At 49.0% G+C, this 26269-nt stretch overlaps 1 protein-coding gene across 2 annotated transcripts in view; it reads right to left on the minus strand.

Annotated features, from left to right (window-relative positions):
• The window catches only part of DNAH9 (dynein axonemal heavy chain 9), a 158550-nt gene that overhangs the window by 18057 nt on the left and 114224 nt on the right, over positions 1 to 26269 (minus strand). For both annotated transcript variants that reach the window (XM_079323154.1, XM_079323153.1), the window contains 4 exons: positions 20082 to 20275; positions 16107 to 16255; positions 12888 to 13015; positions 1541 to 1768 (listed from right to left, as the gene is read on the minus strand). In XM_079323154.1, the coding sequence (XP_079179280.1) occupies positions 1541 to 1768; positions 12888 to 13015; positions 16107 to 16255; positions 20082 to 20275 (699 nt within the window). The remainder of the gene's footprint in view (positions 1 to 1540; positions 1769 to 12887; positions 13016 to 16106; positions 16256 to 20081; positions 20276 to 26269) is intronic.

Here is a 26269-nt window from a genome sequence, read left to right on the forward strand (position 1 = left end):
TCTTCTCCAGGCTGAACAACCCAGCTCTCTCTACCTCTGTCCCCAGCAGAGGTGCCCCAGCTTTCTGATCAACTCAGTGGCCTCCTCTGGACTTGTTCCAGATGTGTTTGGGGCCCCAGAGTGGGACTCAGCACTGCAGGTGGGGCTTCACAAAAGCCAAGCAGAGATCTCTCACAAGAGAAAACAGCCCTGCGACATCTGCTGGGTGTGTTCCCAGCACAGCCATGGATGGATGGAGAGGCTGGAATAATGTCAGCAGCAGTGATACTAAAGGGCAGTTTGAGGGCTGAGAGCACCTGCAGAGCTTCTGCAGGGGTCCTGCTGTGAGGGCTGGGTGTGCCAAGGCACGGGCAGCATGACAGGGAGTGTCAGGGGGGCAGGACATGGGTGTCCCTAGGACAGGAATCAGCAGGAACACGAGTGCTCAGCCCTCAGCCCTTGAGGGAAATGGGGTGATGGCCAAGCCCCCCAGCTCCATCCTGCCCTGGGGCCCATGGGCTGTTCCCAGGGAGCCCTGCAGGGATGGGATCCTGCCCTGCTCCTGTCCATGGTGAGAGCAGAGCTCATTCAGCCACAGCCTTACAGCCCCTCTGACACTGATCCACACCCTCTGGGGCACCAGGAATATTTCCATCACTTCCCCACATGGGGCTGCTCACCTGCACAGGAGGGACAGGCTCAGTGCCTGCTGTGACTGGAGGGTTTTTGAGCAATAAACACAACAAGCACCCTGCCATGGGCTGCTCTTGTGGGCCAGCCACTCTCCCATGGCCTAATTTAGATCCTGGCAAGGCAACTCCTGCCTGCAGGCAGCTTCCAGCCCTGATTTGCAAGACTCCTGATGTCAGCAAGGTCTTGAGCTGAATGGCCTTTGGGCACACAACACCAGTCTCTGTGTGCTGCTCTGGAGAGGGATGTGGGATGTGAGCAGATCAGCAGTTCTGAACCTCTAACCCTGGTTAAACAGCAGGCAGAAAAGTGAGGTTTAACCTGCTCCCCTCCCAAGGCTGTGGGTGTTAGATGTCAGGTGTCACTCAGCAGCCCAGAAAGGAGAGACTCAAAAAGAGAAATCAACTGAAACATGGCCAAGTCTCCCCTTGCTGCAGCAGGAAGGTTGATTCTGTACCAAAGGAGCCTTTCTGAGGTGCTGGAGTTACCATCCCTGGACGTGTTTAAAAAGATTGGATGTGATACTCAGGGCCAGGGTTTAGTTGACAAGGTGGTGTTGGGGCACAGGTTGGACTCCATGATCTCAAAGGTCATTTGCAGGCAGCTTAATTCTGTGATTCTGTGGGATTCTGGGATTCTGTAGGATTCTGTGATCACACACAGGGGAGAAAACAGTTAAACTGGACAGGAGTCTGGTGTCCCATGCCCTACTGCAGGAAGGAGGCTTCTCAGCATCACCTGAACCCTTCTTGGGAAAACCAAGAGACGTGTGGGGAAGAGCAGAGGGGTGCTGCACCCAGAGGCTTCATGGTGCAAGGGCACTGGGGAGGCAACGTCCATCGTGCTCCCCAGCAGCTGCAGCAGCCCCTACCTGGCTGAAGTTGTCCAGGGCCCTGTGCAGGTTGGCGTGCACGCCGGCGGGGGCCTCGCTGGTGATCTTGAGGGAGTTGTGCAGGATGCCCTGGGGGATGACGTGGCTGGCAGGGCACGGCGCCGGCTCCGCGCTCAGGAACACGCGGAATTCCGGCCGGCTGCCCTCGGCCAGCTGCTCCAGCTGCTTCTCCAGGCTGCTCAGCCACTTGGCCACTAGGTGGATGTTCTGGCAGGACAGAGACAAGGCTTGCTCAGCACACCCCTGCGTGCTGAGCAGGCACCAAATCCATCCCACTGATGGATGTCCTCTGGAATCTGGGACTTGTCCCAGGAGTGTCTGTGTGCAGCTCCCAGCCCCAAAGATCCATGTGTATCAAGAACATTTGAAAATTCTGAATAATCAGTATAATTCAGCAGCAGAGCAGCAAGTCACAGCTGGGCTGGTTGGGCTCTCCGTGCTGGAATTCTCATTTCAGCAATACCAGCTGAGGTTATTCCTGGGGAGAAAAATTGTTTCCTGGGGAGTAAAGTTGTTATTCCTTGGGAGCAGAGTTCTTACTCCTCCCTTCAGCCCCACTGAGCTCAAATAAAAACATTTGTTCATTTTTATCAGAATTTCAATGAGGACCCTCTATAGCAGTTCCTGGGCAAACAATTCAAGCAGGTGGTTTCACAAAGTCCTTTAACACAAAAGGATTTATTTATTCATGCAACTAATTGGACACATCCTTCAGAAGATTAAGCAGAATCATGGGGAGATGGTGAAATGGATGAAGTCAAGCCTCAGTTTTTCCCCTAGAGTCCTATACAGCATTATAGTTTCCAGGCAGGAAAACATCTTTTTGTTAGATTAGGAATGGGATTTGTGGGCTAAAGTACCCCTGTTTTAAAGGCAGGTGTGCAAACCAAACTGGCTGTGTTCAGAGGCACTTGGGATGGTGATTTATCCAACCCCAAGAAAGGACAAGGAACTTGCTAAACCCAAATTAAAAGCAGCCGCCAGAAAGATAAACTGCTTGGAGGTGGAAAAGAAATTACATAAAGGAACCATATTACAGGCTGAGAATAAATATATATATCAGCTATAAATGGGGCCAGAAAGCAGCTCTCATGGTTAAATAGCAGAGTAATGGAGATTATTAGCAGTAAAAGCACATTCTTCAGAAAGTGGAAGTTTTGTCCAAATGAGAAAAACAGAAAAGAGCACAAAATCCAGTCATGGTAAAGTCAAGAAGTACTACAAGAAGCAATTTTTTGAAAACCATAAAAGCTAATAATAAAGACTTTTTCAGAAACCAGGAACCTACCAGGGAGTCTATAAAACTATAACATGATCGAGGTCTGCAGGGAGTACCCATGGAAGGCCAAGCCAGCCCCTATTTGCAGGAATACTCCCTGCAGAGCCTGGGCAGGCTCTCACTGCTACAGCCTGGTGGAATCTCTGAAAGCCTGAGCTGGAGAAGTCCCTGAAGATCATCCATCCCACCCTCCTGCTTCCAGCAGGGTCAGCTGGAGCAGGTTTTAAACTGGCTGCATTTGGGCTTTTGGATATTTGCAAGGCTGGAGTGTCCACAACCTGCCTGAGCAATGTGTGCCAGTGTTCAACCATACTCACAGTAAGAAAAAAAAAAAATAGTATAAGATAGGGGAAAAAATGAAGTGAAATTAATGTTGCAGGGAAATCTATATCTCAATTTTAACCCTATCCTTCTTGCTCTTTCACCCAGCACCACTATGAAGATTTTGACCCCCTCTTCTGTACTTCCCCTGCCAGGAGGGATTTAAACACACCAATAAACCTCTGTGAGCCAAACCCCAGCTTTTGGAGGTCAAATAACCCCAGCCTCTCCTCATGTAACAGATGCTTCAATCTCCTAATTGTTGCAAAGACTCTAAACTGCAACCACAGATGAAGAACTGTTCAGAGGAGTCAACGAGGTAATAAATAAATAAATACTATGAGGTCTCTGGGAGCAGAGGGACTCACCCCAAAAGGACCCCACGTGTGGAAGGTGTGCAGCACAGCTCAGAAGGCAGCACCAGCCTGGCAGGGGCTCCAGCAGGACAGGAGTCACCCCCCAAGAGCATCAGTTAGGAAAAAAACAGCAATCTCAAAGTTCCAACCCATTTCAGAGAGCTCAGTCTGAGCAGATGTGTGGGTAGGTTTGGGGTGGAGTTGCTGTTGCTCCCCAGGCTGGGTTTGGGCAGTGCTGGTCACTGCAGGGGTCAGTCCCTGCTGGGCAGGGTGGACTTGGCCCAGGACCAGGCAGGAGGGTCAAGGAGCTGTCCCAAGGATGTCCCAGCTGTGGAATCCTGCTCAGCAGGGAGCAGGAGGAGGCAGGAATGTGGGAGGGAGGGTGTTTGCCTTCCCCAGTCAGCAGGGCTGTGACAGAGCCTGGCTGGGGGAGGCTGAGCCCCTGCCTGCCCAGGGAAGTGGGGAATGAATTCCTCACTCTGCTGCCTTGCCTGGGCAACTTTGGCTTTCCCTGTTGAATTGTCTGCATTTCAACCTGTGAGTTTTCTCACTTTGAACCCCACATTCTGCCCCACCCCACCTTGGACAGTGAGGGAGCAGATGTGGGGCTCAGTTTCCATCTGGGGTTACACACAGCAGCTCACCCCCATGAAGTCTTTTCTGGGGGCTGGATTTCCCCAGGCACCCCTCACATCAGCATCAGGCATGGCCCTGCATGGAGCAGGAATTGTCTCTATGGGGTCCCTGTATCCCCAGGAGTGGATTTTCATCAATACCAGCTCTTTATCTTCCCCAAACCAGTATGGCTGCAGGTAAAAAGAAAGGTCTCATAGGCTGCCAAGCAGCTAAAACACAGCTAACAGGGGTAAGGAGACTACTGATGGAGTTTTAACTCCTCACCACACCAAAAACCATCTGAAAGAGCAAATGATTAGTGAGCTGACAAAATTACTCATAAGACAAAGCCATTTCAAGTCCTGAAAATAAAGCCTGGTAGTGAAGAACTGCAGGAGGATGCCATCATTCTAAGTGACTGGCACTGACACTGCAGAAGGAATTCAGTGGTGATAGATGCAAAGTAATGCACTCAGGAAAACAACCCCAGCTACAGATACACACACTGATGGGTTCAAAATTAACTATTATCACTCAGGGAAGAGATCTCAGAGTCCTCACAGTTATTTCCTGCAAATAGCAGTTCAATGCTTAACAATGCAAGAGCAATCCAACACCACCACAGGAACAGAGAATAAAGCTGCAAATGTTATTTTGCCACTCCATAAATCCATGGTGGGGCTTCATGTTGTAAACAGCACCCAGCTCCCACTCCTCTTAAATCCAAAATGATTTAACTCTCACAAAAGGAGCCACTCCATCAACAGGGACTCTCCATTTGGAGAGGGCAGAGCCTGGGGTGGAGGGAGGGAGTGAAGGGTGAACAGAGCAGGCTGCAAGGAAAGTGAAGTGCATTTTCATATGACACAGAGCTAAACTGCCAATTTACTGCTTCAGGGTGTTTGGGGAGTTGAGAGAATCACAGAGTGGAGCTGAGCTGGAAGTCACAGAGAGAAACACAGAATTGCTAATGCTGGGGAAAAAAGCTTTAAAATCACCAAATCCAGCCATCATCCCAGCCCACCACCAGGCTCACCATTAAGCCAAGTGCCACAGCCACAGGGGTTTTGAACACTTCCAGGGATGGTGATCCAGGGAGTGCCCTGTTCCACCATCCCTGCACTGGCTCTGCCCCTGTCCCTGAGGCTGTGCATGTGCCTGTGTCAGGCAGGGCTGTGCCTTGGGCTCTCCAGGGACTGGACACCCTCCTGGCCACACAGAAACCTCCCATCTTTTCTGGGCAGGGCTCAGGTGCCTCTTGTGAGGTTTCAGGTGAGCTAGGATGGACAGATCCCATCTGGGACTGGAGAGGAGGATGAACACTGTGGAAAGGAAAAGCTGAGGTGCTTTAGGCTGGGACAGAGTGGTGGCTGCTGTCACTGTGATCAGGATTTGACCTGCTGGAGGGATGGGTCAGCACTCAGAGAGGGAGTCAAGAGAACTCCTTGGGGCAGCCAAAGATAATTTGCTGCCTCCAGTTCTATTGCCCCAGATCTCACTGACATGTTGGGGAGCAATATTTTTATTCAGAACTGCAGAAATTCAGTCTCCTTGCCTAAAATGATTCAGGATTGTGCTCACATTATGTGGATGAGATGGAGTTTGGGGTGTGGGGGGGAGATGAGAGGAGATGCCTGGGTAAAGGGATTGTTCTGGGGTTGTTTTCTCACAAGCAAGGACTGTGTGAGGAGCAGTGAACAAAATGCAATTACACCTGAGTGCTACTGCACCACTGCTGGCCTGATTTGGCACTCAGGATTTCAGATCAGATCATCCCCAGGGTCCACACAACCAACTCACTCTACAAACACAAGTCAAACAATCAGGTAGAAGTGGACTGAAACCTACAACCAAAGTGGTGCCAGCACCACAGAGATTTCATAAAACAGGGAAAGAGCTCAACAAAATATCAAAAGAAAAATCGTGCATTAAGGATCAGTTTAATCATAGTCTGCATATCTGACCTTAAGTGTTTTCATCTCTAATTGGTAGTTTCTTCCCACATCTGCTTTTGTGGTGTTAGATGGCTCAAAAATAATTGCTTTTGCTTGTGTTGACATGACACCAGTGATCATTATTTGTGGGTATCAGTGCCTGCTAACAGCCAACTTAGGGAATATTTCCAGTCCAGTGATAATTGAGTGCATTTATATCCTGTCCTTTTGTGATGGAAGGGATGAAAAAGAGGAATAGATGCAGTCAAACATGGGCTGGTACTAAGAATTCATAATTCCAATGAATATATCTGCCCAGGCCAGGCAGAGATGCTGCAGAAGGGATTCACAGGTTGGAAAGAAACTTTGCAAATTAATTCTCAGCAGTCAGGTAACAAAACCTGAAGGAACACATCTAATGAGATCACATGGTCAGAGTAATTGAGAGATGTGTCAGTCATCAATAATGAGCAAACGTGAGAAATGTGAAACACCCTCCTGTGCACTGACCATCCTATCCCTACTGGCCATGCCCTGGACACTGACCATCCCCACTGACCATGCCCAGTGACCATCCCTGTGCACTGACCATCCCCAGTGAGCATCCCCTGTGCACTGACCATCCCCATTGACCATCCACACTGACCATCCCATCCCTACTGACCATCTCCTGTGCACTGACCATCCACAGTAACCATCCCCTGTGCACTGATCCTACCCTGTGCAGTGACCATCCCCACTGCCCATTCCCTGGACACTGACCATCCCACTGCCCATCCCCACTGCCCACCCCCTGCACTCTGCCCCTCCCCACAGTCCCTCCCCTTTGCCATTTCCCCACTCAGAGCAGGTGCTGCAGGCTCAGGGCTGTGGGAAGGGCAGGGCTGGGTTGCATGTGCAGGACATGGGAGCAGCAGAGGCTTTATCTGGGAGCTCAGTGCCCAGCCCCTGTGTGCTTGTACAAGACAGAACATATATCACAGTGAGCATTGCCATGGCAACCATCAGAAATAGCACCACATATACATCCAGCAGCACACGCTCCCCTCCCTGTGCTGGCAGCAACTGGGGACCCTGCCCCTGTCTGAAGTGTCCCTCTCCTTCAGGCCTCCTCACAAATCACCTCCTGGAACAAAGAGAACTGCTTGCTTGTACAAAGTCTTGTTCTCTAGTGAGATCTCTCAGAAAACATTCCCTGATTTCCATCCCTGGCCAGAGCCAGCCCAGCACTGCCTGTGCTCACTGCATGCTGCTGGGGGGCCCCAAAGGAAGGGAAGGAGCTGCAGCTCCCAGGCCATGGGATGTGGAGGAGATGGAACCAGCCTGGCCTGGGATGTGGTGTCAGAGAACCACAGAACCATGGAAAGATCTGGGTTAGAAGGGACCTGAAAGCTCATCCAATTCCAGCTCCTTGTCATGGGCAGGGACACCTCCCACTGTCCCAGCTGCTCCAGCTCCAGTGTCCAGCCTGGCCTTGGGCACTGCCAGGGATCCAGGGGCAGCCACAGCTGCTCTGGGCACCCTGTGCCAGCCCTGCCCACCCTGCCAGGGAATAATTCCTGCCCAATATCCCATCTCAACCTACTCTCTGTCAGGGGAAGCCATTCCCTGTGTCCTGTCACTCCATCCCATGTCCCAAGTACCTCTCCAGTTCTCTCAGAGCCTTTCAGGCACTGGAAGGCCACAGGGAGGTCACTTCAGAGCAAACCTCAGGCTGAACAATCCCAGCTCTCCCAGACTTTCTTCACAGCAGAGCTGCCCCATCCCTCTGGTGCCCCTCTGAACCTGTGCTCCAGGTGACCCTGCTGGGCCAGACCATCTCCAGAGTCCTTCCAAGCCCAGACATCCTGGGATCCTGTGATTTATGATACAGTGATGAATCTCACACAGTTTTGCTCCAGGAGCTCACTGTTATTCAATTTAATACATGAACCTGATTCAGTGAAGCAGCAACCTAGGAAAATGGAAAGATGCTCAAGAATTAAATTAGCTTGATCACAAAGAGAGGGAAGTGACATTTTGGCTAATGGATGAAGATTACAATTAAATTGGGAATATCTAACGTCTGAACTCTTCCCTGCATCAGTGAATTCAAACATGCATCTGAACAAACACAAGCAGATTTCACAGTGTCTTTGCTATTAAGCTGATCAACCCATTTGGTGACTGTGATGGCCACTGGATCAGCAAAAGGCTTCTGAGAGGGAAACAGAGCAGAGCCAGCTCGTGCTAACTCGTAGTTTAGTGCAAAACTCCTTCCTCCCTGCACAGAGGACACTGCAGGCATCAGAGAAAGCAGATCCATGGATATCTTGGAAAGCAGAGATCACAGAGTGGAGACACCTCTGGCATCCCCCTCTGCTCAAAGCAGCTCAGTGGCTCAGGAACATGCCCAGGTGTCTTTTGGATGTGCCCAAGGATAAAAACACCACAAACTCTATGGGCAACTCCATCCAGTGTTTGGCCATTCACATGGAAAAAAAGATTGGATTTACATTTAAATGAAATTTCCTGAATTTCAATTTCTCCCCATCACTCCTTGTTCTGTCCCCAGACACCACTGGGAGGGTCTGGTCCCTACTGCCCACCATGCAGGGTGATGGAATCATCTCCTCTCAATCTGAGCCATCCTCAGCTCACCAGAGCAGCTCCAGCTGTGGGGGCAGCTGTTCCTGCCCCAGAGCCAGGGGGAGCTGGCAGAGAGCTCAGCCTGCACTCCCCAAAGGAATGCTGCCCCTTGCTTCAAAGCCCTCCAGCCTCTGAAAGGTTGCTAAGGAGACCCAAGGCTGAACCTGCTATCAAGTGGGTTTTTGTGGAGCTCAGAGACCAAGCTCAGCTCTCCAGTGCCAACAGCAGGAACAGAGCAGCTGCTGGGCTTGAGCTGGGCTGTTCCTGCAGCCCTCAGGTAACAAAGTCTCCTTTAAAGAGCTGCACTTTTGCCTCAGGGGCTCCTATTTTGCAGTGGACCATCTCTATTTGCAGAGAATCATTTCAGCTGTAGGCTTCACTCTCTCCTCATCTGTCACCACCATGTACCAGAGCTCAGCAAAGCTGAAGGCACCAGACAGGAACAGCACTGGTGCTAAAGGGGCAGGGAGCTGCTGGCCAGGCTCTGCCAGGGTCAGGGGAATTATCTGCCCATGGAAATGAAGGATTGGGCAGCTTTCTGCTGTTCTCTCTCATAAAATTAGTCATTTATGAAAATCTCCATTTTCAGAGTGAGCTGAGAAACTTTTCCCAGGACAGACATGGGTGCTTTTGTTTTATTTTGCCTCCTGTGGAGTCAGAAGGCAACAGGACTGAGAGGAAATGGCCCTAGGACAGCCCTTCCCAGCACAGCAGTGATCCTGCTCCTGTAATCAAGAAAAACCTCCACAGCCTTTAACTCCCACAAACCTAATTCCCTGGCTCGTTAGTGCTCCAAGTACATGACTCTCATTAGGTCCCAATCAAGGAGCAGCAATGAGTCACATGTGTAAAAGCCACCCAGGTGAAAATGAAGAAAAATGAAAATGAGGAAAAATGGAAATGATGAAAAAACACCTCAAGTGTTTGTCCTGCAGAACGTGGGTGTGAGAAGCTCTGCTCCACATGAGCTGAGCTGTTGGTCAGGACATGGCAAAATACAGAAGCAAAGCTAACAGCTGCTTTTTGTCTGCTCAAAAACAAATGGGAAGCCTGGGTGTAACTGTGTTGTGGGTGGGATACAGCCTTCAATAATGAGTATAATTAATCTGGGTAAAATTACCCTGAGATCTGCTCTGTCCTCTCTTTTATTATTAATGCAATGATCCACAAATCCTGTGACACTTTTGTAAATTGAGTCATCTGTGTCATTCCAGACCTTGTACAAACACTCCTGGAACTGTTTGTGAAGCATTTGTCACCAAAACATCACAGGAAAGACCTTGCCAGATAAACCATATGGCAATTATTGCTCTGCTCCACCCCTGACTGGGATGGCAGCATCCTCTGTGGGACCCCTCCTCACTGACTCGCACTGGGATGGGTTTGGGGACTGATTTTGCCAAAGGTCAGATTTTCAGGCTTCAGAAGGTTCTTTGTCCAAACTTCTAAACCCCAGTTTGTGCAGAGGGTGCTTTCATGCCATGGAAGTCTGGTGACCCTCAAGGAGTTTTGTGAGACCAGGAGCTCTTGGCTGTTGATGCAGGGACACCCCTTTACCCCCAGGCTGCTCTCCCTCTTCCTCAGGTTCCCTGGAGCTCCAGCCCCCGAGTGGGGTGCAGGCAGGCTCTGGAGCTGGGCAGCCTGGCCAGACTGGGGGCAGTGCAGTCCCTTTGCTTTGCTGTCACTCCACCAGGTGCTGGAACTGGAGCTGCCTGCCCCAAGCCCTGCTGGACATGCCCAGAGAGCCAAGTGCCACCAAGGCACCCCCAGCTCCTCCTGGAGCCCTCAGTGCTGATTGCTCAGGAGGCTGGGACTAGAAACAGAAGCAGCAAGAGCTCTGAGAGCTCTTGAGCCACTCCTGCCTACATCCCATTACTCTAAACTCAGCACAGACCGGGATTTTTGCATGTGTGGAGTGTTACCAGCTCTGTGACCACACCAGAGGCAAACCCAGATGTCTGAGTGACCCTGGCCCAGCACTGGCACCTGCAGTCCTGTCCCCAGGGCCACTGCTGAGCCTGCCCATCACAGAGCACACTGACCTAACCCAGCTGCACTGAGCTCCTCTCTGAGCTCAGGGCCTGATCTGGGCCACCAGACACAGTCACACCTGGAGAACAGCCAGCCCAAACACCAACACTGCTCTTTTCTAGAAATCTGATTCCTGCAGCTCTTCTCATCTAGTCACAGAATCATAAAATCATGGAATGGTTTGGGTTGGAAGGGAATTCAAATATCAAATATCATCTCATCCACTCCTGCCATGGGCAGGGACACCTCCCACTGTCCCAGGCTGCTCCAGCCCCAGTGTCCAGCCTGGCCTTGGGCACTGCCAGGGATCCAGGGGCAGCCACAGCTGCTCTGGGCACCCTGTGCCAGGGCTGTCCACCCTGCCAGGGAGGATTTCTTCTGATTTGGCCTTCAGTGTCTGTCTAAGCTCTCAGTGACTGCTCTGACCACCAGAGAAGATGGGAATGGATGTAATAGAAACCCTTCAGGCTCCCAGTGCTTGTCTGTTAGCACTGAAACAGCACATGGAGACTGGCACTGCTGACAGATCCTTTACAGCAACACCAGCATGCAGAAAATAACTTTTCACTCTGCATTACTGAATGGCTCAAAGAGCTGCATCTTTCCTTCTGCACCACCTAAAAAGCAGAAGCCAGGATTGCAGCCCTCTGTATGATAAAACTCTAGAGAAGCTCAGCATTGTTTACCTCAGAGGGAGCTTGCAAAAAAAAAAAAAAAGCAAAAATTAAGATCAAAATATTGGGGATATTTAATTTCAATTCATAACCAGGCCTGCAGGCTCAGATCAGGACTCGGAGATTTGTCTTAATCTAATTTTATGCAAACAATTCAGTGATAATAAAAGTTTATATAATCCACATCAAGGAAATCAGAGAGGTTCCCAGAACCTGTAATGAGAGCTGACACCACGGAGTACACATCAGCAAACCCAAACCCTCACTAAATGAGGGCTCCAGAGAGCACTTGACAAAGCTCCCTCCACACCCCAGCAGCTCTGGGACATTTTGTGGGGTAGTGATAGGAGCTGGAAGCATTTCCCTGGTTTGGGATGCCTGGAGGAGCTGCCCCACTGCAGAGGTTCCTCCCTGAGTGGTCCCTCCGGGGTCTTTGAGGTGCAGGGAGAGTTTTGGGCAGCAGGCAGAGAAAGTGTCCAGGGGCCCTCAGAACAGAGTTCTTCATTCATTCCTGGAGCAAATAAAGGCACAGAGAAGTGCAGAACAACATCCCCTTGGAGGTTCCTGCACATGCACACCCCACAAACATCTCCAGGAGGAGAAACCCAAACTGACAGAGCCAGACCAGAGGGAGAGGTGGCTGCTAGGGACACACAGGTGACACTAAGTCCATGTCCCTTGGCAGGCATGGCAGCCTGTCCTCATGGAGGTGAGGCCTTAAGTTTTACCTTTCATATTCCCAGACTGTGCACTGCATTGGTGTGTGACTCTGAACTCCATGCAAAGTGTCCCAAGTTCTCCTCCCAGCTCAGGCACACAAAACAATCCTTTTCCAGCCCCACAACCAAGGACACGCTGCAGCTTCAGCCCCAAAAAGTGCAACCAGCAGCCAATGGAGGAGAGAATGTGGGAGGATGGGAGTGCAGGAGCTGCAGCTGGGATTGGACAGTGAAGCCAAGATGGAAATGGAGCCAAAGTGATGCAAGTGTGAGAACTCGTGACTGGGATCCATCTTGGGCCCATCTTGGGTGGAGCCACGGCTGGGCCCTGGCACTGCCCAAGGGGAATCCTTTGGAGCCTTGGGATGAATCCCTGCTGGATTCCTGTGGCACTGCCCAAGGGGAATCCTTTGGAGCCTTGGGATGAATCCCTGCTGGATTCCTGTGGCACTGCCCAAGGGGAATCCTTTGGAGCCTTGGGATGAATCCCTGCTTGATTCCTGTGGCACTGCCCAAGGGGAATCCTTTGGAGCCTTGGGATGAATCCCTGCTTGATTCCTGTGGCACTGCCCAAGGGGAATCCTTTGGAGCCTTGGGATGAATCCCTGCTGGATTCCTGTGGCACTGCCCAAGGGGAATCCTTTGGAGCCTTGGGATGAATTCCTGCTGGATTCCTGTGGCACTGCCCAGCCTCTGCCCCAGGGAGCCTCTCCAGGCAGCAGAGAGGACACCAAGCTGGGAGAAGGGCAGGACTGGCCAGACCCCATACCTGAAGGATGACCCAGTGACCCTCCTTTGCAGCCAAATCCAGAGCTTGTTCAGCCACCACCTCCTGGCCTTGTCCAAGGGAAATGTTGTGGAGGTTCCTGTTGTTGAAGGTGTAGCCCAGCTTCTTCCCTGGCAGGAAACAAGGAGTGAGTTCAGCACCCTGGCAGGGAGACAGGGCTGGGGACAGCACAGCCAGGCAGAGCTCCCTCACCAACCCCTCACACATGAGCTGTCACACTCCTGATATCAGCTCTCTGCTCTCATTCTCTTGGCTCTCACCCACTCCTTGCCCAAGTGCTCAAATAGCAGCAGCTTCTCCAAACTCTTTTAATTACAGTGCAGCATCCACACAAAGGTACCTTATTACAAAGTACTTCTTGTTTAAAGAACATTATTCCCCTGCAACCTGGAGTAAAAACACTTTTTACAGTGATAAGAAATTAAAATCTTTTCCTGCTGATTAACCAGGCTTTGAACACCCACACTGGGTGGGGAAAAGCCCCTGCAGTGCAGGCTGGGTGCAACAGCTTGGTTTGGAGAGGGCAGCTGGAATGAAATCTCTGGGAGTTTCCTCAAGGGAAGCTCCCACCCTCCAGGTGTCTGGGGCTGCAGAGGAGTGACCCCTCCAGGTTTCTCCTGGAGCATCAGTGCAGTTTGCAGTTGCCTTTCTGTGGCAGGCCCCCATGGAGTCAGCAAAGCCAGGGGAAGGGGTGCTTTGGGAGCCACCCAGGCAGACCCCAGTGTCCCTCCAGGGCAGGCTCACTGAGATCCCTCTGCAGTGCTGGGAAGTGGAAACAACAACTGATAGAATTTATTATTCATCAGCTGCCTCGGGGTAGTGCCTGGCTCTGTGACTTGCCCCATCCCCTCTTGAGGTGGATCTTGCAGGCAGGTGCACCCAGGTCCCTTTTATTCACTGTCCTGCTCTGAAGGGAGCATGGCACTCTTTGTGTCCCTTCACATGCCCTGGGATGATCCTTCAGCCTCCCCTGGTCTCTGGAGCATCCCAGTGGCTCAGATCATTTCTGTGCTCATAGCTGCAGGTCTCCTGGCCAGGTTTTGGATCTGTCACCCCCAGGCAGAGCACACCTGCTGCTCTTTCTCTCATAGCAGAACCAGCTCTCCCTGCTGTGTGCACCTCAGAGAAAAGCCCAATTTGTGCTGCCAGAGGGAACAGCCCCACAAACATCCCCAGGATGGATTTGGCTCAGCCAGGGAGTCAGGACTCATCCCCCCCATGCTGATCCCTGGGGATTGCCCACACTTATCTCTGCATGCAGGTTTGCCTTCCTGCAGATGGTGCACCCTGAATTCCCAATTCCTGCTGAAAGCAGGCAAGTGAAACAGGAGTCATTTAGAGTGAAACAAGGAAAAGATTTGTCTTGCAAGGCTCAGGAAGCATCTTGTGGTACAAGACTGGAAACAGATGGCCATGAGGAGAACAAACCTCCCAGCTCAGCTCTGTGCTGAGCCTCAGCACAGCCTCCCCTGGGATACAGCTCCCCACACATTCTAGAGTTTTCAGTTCTTTTCCCCATCACCTCTGGCTGCTGCCAGCTTTGAAAACTGCTGATCTTCTCCTCTGCCTTCAAGATCCACCTCGAGAGGGGATGGGGCAAATCACAGAGCCAGGGCACTACCCCAAGGCAGGGGATGAGTAAGAAATGGGTATCAGTTATAATTCTCACTGCAGAGGTCTCAGTGAGGCTGCCCTGGCAATGCCAACCCTGCTCCCTCCTTGCTGGCTGCAGGAGGGAGGGGATGGGTACTCAGGGAGGGCTCAGAGCTCTTCCAGCCCAGCAGAGTTTGCTGCAGGCCCAGGAGAGGTCCCATGGGTGGGCAGCATCTGCAAGAAGCTGACTTCTATTCACAGGGATTATCCTGCACTTTAATAAAACCTAATGAAGGACAGAGAAAATATCAATAAAGAGCCAAACCCAGCTCCAGAGAGGCAGCTGGGAGGCCAGTGCAGCTGCTCTGTGGCAATGATTTTATTTCATTACTTCTCTTTTTGCCTTTTTTTTTTTGCTGTAACTTTTCTGGCTGGCTAACCCCAGGTGCTCAGCTATGCTCATCTTTACAATTCCAATTAAACCACTCATGGTTTGATTTTAATGCTTCATTTCTCATACAAGAAAATAACAGGGAGAGACAGGATCACCAATGTGGCTCCAAAGGGAAGCCAGGGACATTGCAGCAGCTTACTTTGGGGGTGTCCCTTCCATTTTCAGTAATGACACCAGGTTTGGGGCAGAGGGAGCCTGAAATGCAAAGCTAAGCCCAAGAATTCTCCACAATAAGCTGCCTGTGGCTGAGGCTGCACAAAGCTGAACAGCTCTGACAGCTGCTCCTGGCAGTGTTGGTAAAGGCTCACTCTAACATTATTTTGGGTGCATTATAGAGAAGAAAAGAAAGCACAAGTCATTGTCCTCCTGCCCTGGTCTGTGCCAGCATGGATGATGTTCTGTCCTGTCCAACCCCAAAGGCATCAGACTCCTTTTCTCCAAAGGGATGTTCAGCTGAAAATGGGAATTTTTCCACAGTGGAGCCAAGACCCAGAGTAATTTCTACACAAGAGCAGCTTTGGAGCACAGCAGGGCTGCAGCCATTGGTGCACAAGGGCATCAGTGCTTTCTGAAGGGAGGCATCTCTCAGAAGGCCCTTTGGCTTTGGAGCCAGCTGACAGCTCCACAGCTGACCATCCACACAGAAATCAGCTCAGGGAGGATGGCAAGGAAACCTGGAAACTTTGCCATAGAGCAGCAATCTGTTACAGGGAGCTGTTGCTTATTTTCAGTTATCGTAAAATCAGAGAAGAGCAAGTTGGAAGGGACCTCAAGGGTCCTCTGGTTCAACCTTTCTTGGCAGCAAGCATCTGACAGCATGTGAGATATCTCTGATGGAAATTAGAGGTTGTGCTTAAAGCCAGCTCAGAGACTGTTGCAGTGTGAACCACACTGGGAATCCAGGCAGTGCAGGGAAGAGACAAGTTTAATTTAAACTTAAGATGAAAATCCAAAAAGCTTTAAGAAAAACAATAAAACCAAACCAAAATCCCATTTCATCCTCTCACAATTATCTATTTTTAACATATTACTTCATTATCTACAAAGAGATGAGGAAGAAAAAAACCCCAACAAAACAGGCATGTCGTGCTAAGATAATAATGCAGCAGATAAATAGCAATGCTGTGGTGTGCCTAGAGACAGGATTTATTTACCATGTTTCTCCACATCCTTCAGTGGGTCCACTCCTGGGGACAGGATAAAAAACATTGGGGTTGCAGGTCCTGATTCATCAAAGGTCGTTGCAAAATCCAGGGATCTCCCCACCACGTATTTGCTGCCCAGCTTTTCTTCTACAAAATCTCTGCCAGAGAGAAAAAACTTTTGCCAGTCTGCTCAGAAAATGCAGATTAAATGCAAATTAATTGATATTACTTATGATGGAATCCCAGAATTGTTAAGGTTTGAGAAGACTCCCAAGGTCATGAAGTGTGACCATTAGCAAGCAGTGCCATGTTCACCATTTAATCATCTCCTCAAGTGTCCCATCCACAGGACTTTTCAGCATTTCCAGGGATGGTGCTAGGGTTTGCTAACCCTTCAAATGGAAAAGTTTTCCCTAATATTCAATCTAAGTCTCTCCTGGTTCAACTTGAGGCCATTCCCTCTCCTCCTGTCCCTGTTCCTGGAGCAGATCCCAAATCCGCCCGGCTGTCCCCTCCTGTCAGGGAGTTGTGCAGAGCCACAAGTTTCCCCTGAGCCTCCTTTTCTGCAGGGTGAGCCCCTTTCCAGCTCCCTCAGCCTTTCCTCATATGACTTGTCCTGCAATTAGTTTTCATTTTGATGATTTAAATGATTTAGAAACTGAAATTAGAAAAATGAGCATGAAATAATTGTGGAGAGGAGCTGCATGCTGGGCTTGCAGGGCTGTCCCTCAGAAGCAATGCCTGGCACTCTGTACAGGGATGGGATGCCACAGGAGACACCAGTTCCTGCCAGACAAAGGGAGAGCAGTGGGAGCTGCCAACCCAAGGCTGCTTTCAGAAGTACAATACAAGCACTGGCTTGATTCTGGCTCAGGAATCTCAGGAGAAAAGAAATAAGTTAAGGTACCAGATACAAGAACCTGCCACGTGTTCTGCAACCCAAGCAGCCTTGCAGAGGAAGCAGCAATCCACAGAAAGTCCAGATGATTTACACAACTGCTTTGATCTGGCAAGCTGAAAGGGAAGAGCTCTAAGAATGTCTGGAGCATGGAGCTTTAGCATGAGAGTGACAAGGAAAAATACAAAGGAGTGAACAGGGACAGGCTCAGCTCCACAGCAGCTGCTGGAACTGAGCACGGTGCGTGGAGAATGTTCTGGCTGGATTCCCCCAGGGTGAGCTCCTGACATCACTGCTGTACAAAAAGAGACACACTGAACACTGATTCAAAAGTAGGAATGTTAAATTCAAACCCCAGGAATGCTGCTGGAGCTCAGATGGATTACTTGGCCCTTTTGAAGGCAGCCAAATTCTTTCAAGAGCTGAGAACCTCCTTCAAGGACTGATGAAAGGCAGTTGGAATGGAAATGCCTAAGAGATTGCAAAAACAAAAACAAAAACAAACAAACAAACAAACATTAAAAGAACCCTTCCACATTTTTGGTAGCCCTCTTTCAAATAGATTTTCCTGTTCAGGATCAAGATTTGCTAAATTGCTACTGGAAAGGCTCAGGTCACAAAATTTTACCAAGTCCATCAGAGTGAAGGTCACAACACTCTTGTTTTACTTCACATCTCAGCTCTTTGAAACAGTTCTTTGGGGACTCAGAATCACGAGGTATTACAAGAGGCTTTTTGATGATGTTCTTCAATAAGATTGAAGGGTGAAGTGGATATTTACAGGGGAAAACCCTTCCTCAGGAAATTACACTTATTGGTGCACTGCTAGCCCTGAAGCTCAAAGGAGTGAGTCAGGGTAAGAGGGGTTTCTCCTGATAATTTCCAGGGAATGAACCAGACTGGGATCTGCTAGGAAGAGTGGCTGGTACAGACAGCTTCCCAGGGCCTCTGCAGGGTTGGATCATCTTAAATCCCAAAGAAATCCTGGACCATCATCATGGAGCTGGTGCTCGTGGGGTGGGACACAAAGGGCCTTACAGCTTTCTGAACAGCAGCTGGAAATGAGGTTGGGATATTCCAGAGCATCTAAAATCCCCCTGGCCACCTGTGGCTGGGCTACAATGCCACTCCTAAAATGCTCCCATGGACTGGTCAGAGAGATGGGAAGGTTTGGGCTGGACATGATGTCCATGATCAGCAGTGAGGTATTTAATGTTGGCACACTGAGATATTGATAACTCAATTGTATTTCAAGGAGAGTCCCTCAAGTCCTGGGGAAGGCTCAGTGAACTGTTACTGTTTGCACTTTGATATAATAAACAAAACCAAACAACACAAAAATCCATTTAAATACTCCTGTGCAAACAGAAAAGCTTGATGTGCCCACACCTTAAAAATATCCAGCCAAGCTTTTGAACTTGGATTCCCTTTTTATAAAAGAGAGACAAGAAAGGGGCTGAAATTTGATGTTCCAGTTATTCTGAGCTGTGTAAGGAAAAAATGAATTAGAGTTGCATAGATGAAATATGCACCTAAAATTTCAAGAGCTTACTTTACTCCATATACAAAATACAAAAACTCCTACTCAAGCTAAACAACAACAGAAGAACCAGCACTTTCAGCTGAGAGACACAAGGAGAATCCAGCCAAAAGATTAAAAATGAAAAAAAGATGGATTAGTATTGGGATTAAGATAAACAATATATTTATTCTAATAAAGAAATAGTAACAGTGAACATTGGGAGACTTCACTCAGGCTTGTCTGAGTTTTTCTGTGGAGCTTGAAACACAAACAGATGCAGTTCATCCACTAAGTAAAATGCCCTGCTGTGTGCACATCAGGTGCTGCAGGAATAGAAACTATTGGAGAAACAGGAGCATGAGAGACATCACAGAAATGTCACAACATTGGCCAAAGAAGGGAAAACCAAGTCCTCATGGAGTGAAAGACCTTTAGTTTGTCCTGGAACAAGGAGGTTGCTTTTGTATAACTTCAGAAAGTTTAGCCTCGCCCAGTTACCTTCACTACATAATTTACTGCTACAACTTTCAGAACAAGCAGCACATAAATTTTGCATTTTACAAGAAAAAGAAAGAAAAAAAAAGAGAGAGAAACCCTGTATAAGACTTTCCTTTACTTCTACTCATTATTTTGGTGTCTAAGAAGAATCCCAAATGAATCTAGCAACTAAAATGGATGCTACTGATCTCAGATCCCTGCAGCAGATGTGTCACATCTGTATGGTGATGCTCATTTCTGACTTGCAGGTCTGCCCCTCACCCAGTGCTGGTTACATTGCTCCATCCTTGCTTTGATCCCACAGAAATTCCCCTTAAATGCAGTGTGTTGATTGCCTTGCAGAGTTCAGAGATCATCAAATCACACAGCAGTTTGGGATGGAAGGGACCTTAAAGATTATCTCATTCTACCTCTGCCATGGCAGGGACACCTCCCATTGTCCCAGGCTGCTCCAAGTCCCAGTGTCCCATCTCCCACTGGCCCAGCTGCTCCAGCCCCAGTGTCCCATCTCCCACTGTCCCAACTGCTCCCAGCCCCAGTGTCCCATCTCCCACTGTTCCAGGCTGCTCCAGCCCCAATGTCCCATCTCCCACTGTCCCAGCTGCTCCAGTCCCAGTGTCCCATCTCCCACTGTCCCAGGCTGCTCCAAGTCCCAATGTCCCATCTCCCACTGTCCCAGCTGCTCCAAGTCCCAATGTCCCATCTCCCACTGTCCCAGCTGCTCCAAGTCCCAATTTCCCATCTCCCACTGTTCCAGGCTGCTCCAAGTCCCAATGTCCCATCTCCCACTGTTCCAGGCTGCTCCAGCCCCAATGTCCCAACTCCCACTGTCCCAGCTGCTCCAGCCCCAGTGTCCCATCTCCCACTGTCCCAGCTGCTCCAGCCCCAGTGTCCATGCTGTCCTCGGGCACTGCCAGGGATTCAGGGGCAGCCACAGCTCACATGCCTCAGCCCTCATTGCAGCCCCCTCGATGTTCCCCGCCGCAGAAGTGCCCTGGAAAGGCAGTGCGTTCCCAAGCCCGGCGCACAGGCTGCCCCGCTCCCGGCCCGCCCCGGCGCTGCCCACCCGAGGGCGCGGGGCAGGCGGTCCGGCCGCAGGGCTCTCAGGAGGCACAGCCGCTGCAGCGCTGCCTTGTTCTGCCACTCCTGCGGGAGCCTCTCCCTCTCCGGACACTCCGACTCCACAAACTTCTTCCAACGTTTTGCAGATCCTTCGATATCCCGATCCAGGTTTCTGAATTCCTCCATGGATGAGAGAGTCTGCAAAAATTCAAGCAAGGTCAGGATGAACAATCCTATGTGCCTCTGAACTTTTTTTCTAACTCTACTGACTTCTCATGTTTTGCTGCACCAGGGAGTTGGAGTCTGGCAACCACAGCCAGAAATCCATCAGGACCTGATTTTGTCCATTCTCCTTGGAAGGGACAGTCAAGGGAAGGATGAAAGATTTTGGCTTCAACCAGCACGCCCTGTTCCTTTACCCAAAAAGGGAAGAATTCTCCTCTCCTGTTTGGAAAAAATTACAGGTGACAAGGACTTGCTACTGCCAGTTATCCCAGAAATGACTGTTCTGGATGACAGCTGGAAATTTGGAGCCCATGTCTGATAGGAGAGTACATTGCTGGCATTCCCATGAGCTGTGTGCTCTCCTTACTGCTTCCACAGAAACAAGGAGAATTGTGCAGCAAAACCCACAGCAGCTGCTGAAAAAATGTGCTGAACAAACACTCAGACATACCATTCTCACCAAAATTCCTTTTTAAAGGGATTTCCCAGTTGGAATATTAATTACAACAGAATCACAGAATGGTTTGTGTTGGAAGAGAACTTGAAGAATTCCTTGTTCCAACCCCCTTACCATGGGTTGGGTCATGCACACACTGTTGCTTTTCTGTCCCTGTTCCCCCATTCACATTCCTGTGAGACACAATACTGAGCCTTCCCCCATTTCATTGTGACCACGGAGCCAGGAACCTCCACAAGCACAGGGCAAACATAAAAATGTGGTGCTGTCTCTGTTCAAGCATTCAGCCCATCTAGAATCGTGAAAAAATTCAAATAATTTGGTTTCTACTTGCAAAATGCACATGAAGATGAACTTCTTGGTGCTACATGTCTGTAGCAGGAACAGGCAGCTGAAGAATGTCCCCAAAAAAGGAGCCCAGCAAGGCATTAAATAAATTAAAATTACAATGAAAATGTAGTTGGATTTTGTAGCTAGAAAGTAGCAACCATAAATGTTATGCAGACAAGTGAAGAATCCAAATTCTCTTTCAGACAAGTGGAGGCAGAACACATTGCAGAGCTCATAAGGTTCTTCTGGATTCCAGTAAAATCTCACTGAAACAAACATCTTCATTTTGCATAATCTGGAGCTGGGAGCAGCTGAACATGAAATGGAAAAGACAAGTGAAGGATAACAGACAGTGAGTGAGCTGTTTTCTACAGAAAGAGAAGGGAATCAGAGCCAAGCAGAAGCTGCTGATGAGCAGAGGTGTCCCCCACAGCAGAGCTCTGCTCCCACCCCACACAGCCTCACTGTGGGAGCACCTGAGCAAGCCCTTTGGAAATGCTGTTTTCACACATTTTCAGATGAACTGGGAAGATCCACCCTGGCACAGGGCTTGGGAAGCCACAGAAGGGCCCTGGCAGAGGTGGGAAGGATTGTCTGGGATACACTGCTGTTGGAAATAAGAAGACATTGAGGATTAAACTGTTTTAAAAACTCCACTTTCCCTCTGCAAGGCTTCCCAGTGAGAAGACAAGAGCCGTGTAAGACCTTGGCTTCCTAATAGACTGAACTTAGTCCCAGAGAGTGAAGAGAGGGGAGGAGGATGCCAGAAAAATGGACTTCTGATAACAAATGTCTTCATGTTTTTAGCAGAGGGAATTACAGGATCACAGAATGATTTGGATTGCAAGGGATCTGAAAGATCATCTTATTTCAGATCCCTGCCACAGACAGAGACACCTTCCACTGTCCCAGGCTGCTCCCAGCCCCATCCAGCCTGGCCTTGGGCACTGCCAGGGATCCAGGAGCAGCCACAGCTGCTCTGGGCAGCCTGTTCCCAGGTTGAATGCCTGTGGATGGCAGAGGGGAGGAGATTGTGGAGCTGTTCCCAGAGTGTGCCATGACCCAGCACCTTTACTGTAGATCCACTCACAGCTTCACTGAAGCAATGCTTGGAAAAACCTTCTGGAGGACTTCAAGCTCCTGTTCAAGCTGGGTCAGCCCTGGGTCTGTCCACCAAAACTTTCCAAGGTGACCTCTCAGCCCCTCAGGGTGCCCTGCTGTGGGGCTGTGTTGTCTTTACCCCAAAGGAGATGTTTTAAAGCTGTGCTGAAGCAGAAGCTCCCAAGCTGCAGTTTGTCATGGTGGATCCTTATTGCACACTGCCAGCATGGAGAACATGGCTCTGTCCTCTCCTGGCTGGCCAAATCCCCACCTTCCCTCACAGGCTGTGTGCTCAAGGGCCAGAACTAGAGCTCTGGGCAGAGAACTTGCATATACGGATGCTGACCTGGAACAGAGGCTGGGTAGTGTTAAAGGAATAAAGTAGGGATTTATTAAAAGGCCTTCAAAGGATTCATATGAAAGCTACCACTTAAAAACCACTTTCTCTGAGAAGATGGTGGATCCTGACATGGTGTGAAGAGCCCTGTTTTGCTGAAAAGTCTCATTTTGAGATATAAACTCAAGCCCCTGCTGTTTCCAGCCACCAGAGATGATCACAGTGTGGGCTGCAAAGGCAAGAGCTTGAGTCCTCCAGCCTTTGGGATAATTTTCTATTTTGACCAATATTTTTTATCTCTCTCAATTTCCATGACAACTCTAAGTGACAAAAGTACTTTTCATTATGTGGACAAAAATAGATACCCTGCAAGGTTGGTGTGCAGTTCCCATCTGCTGCCCCAATGTATCACTCCTGCCTGAGAACAGGGATCTCTTAGTGCTGGACTAAGTTTCTTGGAAAAATTCACAACTGAGGTATTGAAAAGCAATTAATATTCACAGAAAGATTACTGATTGAGAGAGCTTTCACTCCACTGCCTTTTAAATAGAAACATCTCCCATTAATACCATCACTCCTAATAAATGCTATTAACACTGTTGACTAATGAAAATTTTAGTGTTAATTTATATAATACAGAGTTTTTATTTGTAATTAGAGCTTTTGTGATTCTGCAATATGTTGTTCAGGGAGAGAGGGAGACCATCATTCCTGATTACACATCTGTCATTTAGTCAGAAAAAAGCAATTTTTCAGTCTCCCTTGTTAACATCAGCCAAGAGACTTCTCGAAGCAGCAGCAGCCAAAGTTCTGAAGTGATATTTTAAGTAAATCACGTCAAAAGTCAACAGTGAGAAGATGTTTTATATAAGCACTTGCACTGAGAATTCCCCAAATTCAACATTTGCCATTGGATTACTCACGGCCATGAGAGTGCACTGAATACATTTACTGCTGCAAGGACCAGGGCTTGGCAGGTCAAAATATGTGGCATCATTCCTGGGAATTTCAGATTCTCACATTCAGTGCTCTGGTTTTTCACAGAAATCAGGAATACAGAGCTGAATTTGGAGCAAGTCCTTCTGTCGCTGACATTTCTCCTTGTTAGTGCAAATCCAACAACAGCTGGTGAATCACTCCTTTGCTCACAGTCTCCATGGAATCCTCTGGATCCCTGGGAATTTGGCATGGGGATGGTCAAAGAGCTGAGACCATCCATGCTGTGGCACCGCAAACACTCTGCTCTTCCCTGTGCCTTGGATGGAGGTGTTGATGGAATGCTGCCTTTGGACAAGGCTGGGCCTCTTGCAGAATTTATGGTGGTATTGATGCCTTAAGTTTGATCTTTCATATTCCCAGACTGTGCACTGCATTGGTGTGTGACTCTGAACTCCATGCAAAGTGTCCCAAGTTCTCCTCCCAGCTCAGGCACACAAAACAATCCTTTTCCAGCCCCACAACCAAGGACACGCTGCAGCTTCAGCCCCAAAAAGTGCAACCAGCAGCCAATGGAGGAGAGAATGTGGGAGGATGGGAGTGCAGGAGCTGCAGCTGGGATTGGACAGTGAAGCCAAGATGGAAATGGAGCCAAAGTGATGCAAGTGTGAGAACTCGTGACTGGGATCCATCTTGGGCCCATCTTGGGTGGAGCCACGGCTGGGCCCTGGCACTGCCCAAGGGGAATCCTTTGGAGCCTTGGGATGAATCCCTGCTTGATTCCTGTGGCACTGCCCAAGGGGAATCCTTTGGAGCCTTGGGATGAATCCCTGCTTGGTTCCTGTGGCACTGCCCAAGGGGAATCCTTTGGAGCCTTGGGATGAATCTCTGCTTGATTCCTGTGGCACTGCCCAAGGGGAATCCTTTGGAGCCTTGGGATGAATCCCTGCTTGATTCCTGTGGCACTGCCCAGCCTCTGCCCCAGGGAGCCTCTCCAGGCATCATATTATGAGTCTCAGACAAGCTGGTTTATCACTTCAGGTTTCCCTGAGCTCCTGGTCTCAGCAGCAGCAGTGTCACTGTGGAACAGCTCCCTGGAGTTCCCACATTCCCAGCTGCAGAACTCCCCCATTCCCCCACAGCTGCAGCAAACCCAGCATGGAGCAGCACTGGCTGTAGGACAGGAATCCTGGATGCCATCCCAGAGCCTGGGGATGTTTTCCACACATGGCCAAGGATCTGAGGAAAGGGATCCATTGTGGATACATAGAGGAGAGAACACCCTCAGAATCCAGAGGAGTCTTTGAGCTCCACAGGGCTGCTGCCACTGCTGCTGTCACTGCTGCTGCTGTTATCTCCTGGTGCCACACACAGCACAACAAGTTCTGGACATTTATTAGAGGGAACACTTGCTCTGATCACTAAAGGCAACTGTTCTAAGGGAACCATCTGCTCTAACTGGCCTCAAGTTTAGGTGTTGCTTCATAAGATGTTATAAAACCTTAAAAAAACCCAGACATGTATATTAGAGCCATGTTTTCTTCCCCTCAATTCTGAAACGAATTATTCTTTTAAAAACGAGGTTGTTTTGCATTTTAAAATATTTCCATAATTTCAAACACCCCTCCTCAGAGTCACCTGGCTAGAGAACAGCTCTGGGGCAAGGCAGGACAAAATCACCTCCTTGCTGTACCCTGGACTGACACTAACAGGGTGAAAATAAAATAGAGGCAGTAAAGGCAGAACACTCCAAACACCCAGTTACCATCCTCCCCAGAAGCCAGAGACAGAAGGAAATAAAAATAAAGGAATTTGAGGGTTTTGGTAAAAGCTGTCATTATCTTTTGAGGCTTCAGGTTGTATCTGGTTTTTACTTTCAGTTTTTACTTATATATCTTGCTTTTCCTTAAAAAAGAAAAAAAAAAAACAACCAACTTGTGCCTGTGCTTTAAAAAATTACATTCTGTAGGGAACACACTGAACATCAAACATCTCTCTGTAAAAATCACACAACCTGACAACACTGGAAAGAAATTATATTTAATATTCTCCAGTTTTAATAATCTGTGAGATGATTAAATCCTGGTGATTAGTCACAATTTCACTTGCAGAACTAAGGAGCTGTGGAATTTATGAATTGAGTTACACAGTTTTTAAGCAGAGATCCACAGAGGTCCTTGGTGTCTGTCTGTGGGCTTGAGGGGTTTGGAGCAGCTCAGGGGTGAATTTTGTGGTGGGGTTTGGTGACCATGGTGGGATTCAGGAGAAGGTTAGACTTGAGGATCTTAAAGATCTTTTCCAACCTCAAGGACTCTACAATTCTGTGATCCCCCAAGCACTTTGTAATGGTCTTACTCTGTCCATGGGCATTGCTTCTATAAGTTTCAGCAAAGATTCATAATTCCTTCCTTTCATTTCCTGCAGCTGGCTCAAAAGTCTTTAGGAACACTAGCATCCCCACAGCTGGAAAATGACAGCTCCTGGAAGAACGGCAAAGCCAGACCTGCACCTGGCTTCAATTGATAGATTGGATCATTCAGGAAAAAGACATATAGGCAGATGAATTGCTCCATTTAAATACTACTGTTAACTAGAGGAATTAATGGAGCAGATGATGGATTATTTACAATCCCTCCCATCCTAGGTTTTGGGTTGCATTATTCATACACTGAAGGTGTTATTTTCTGTTTAGCTGCCCTACCTGAATAATTTAACTCATAAGAAAAATCTCCAAAGGTGAAAATAAAGATTTGATGGGGTTTGTCAAGCTTCAATCACCTTTCAACACAAAAATGTTATTTTAACC

This window comes from Erithacus rubecula, assembly GCF_903797595.1.
Source record: "Erithacus rubecula genome assembly, chromosome: 20".
In the NCBI taxonomy this organism is placed as follows: Eukaryota; Metazoa; Chordata; class Aves; order Passeriformes; family Muscicapidae; genus Erithacus; species Erithacus rubecula.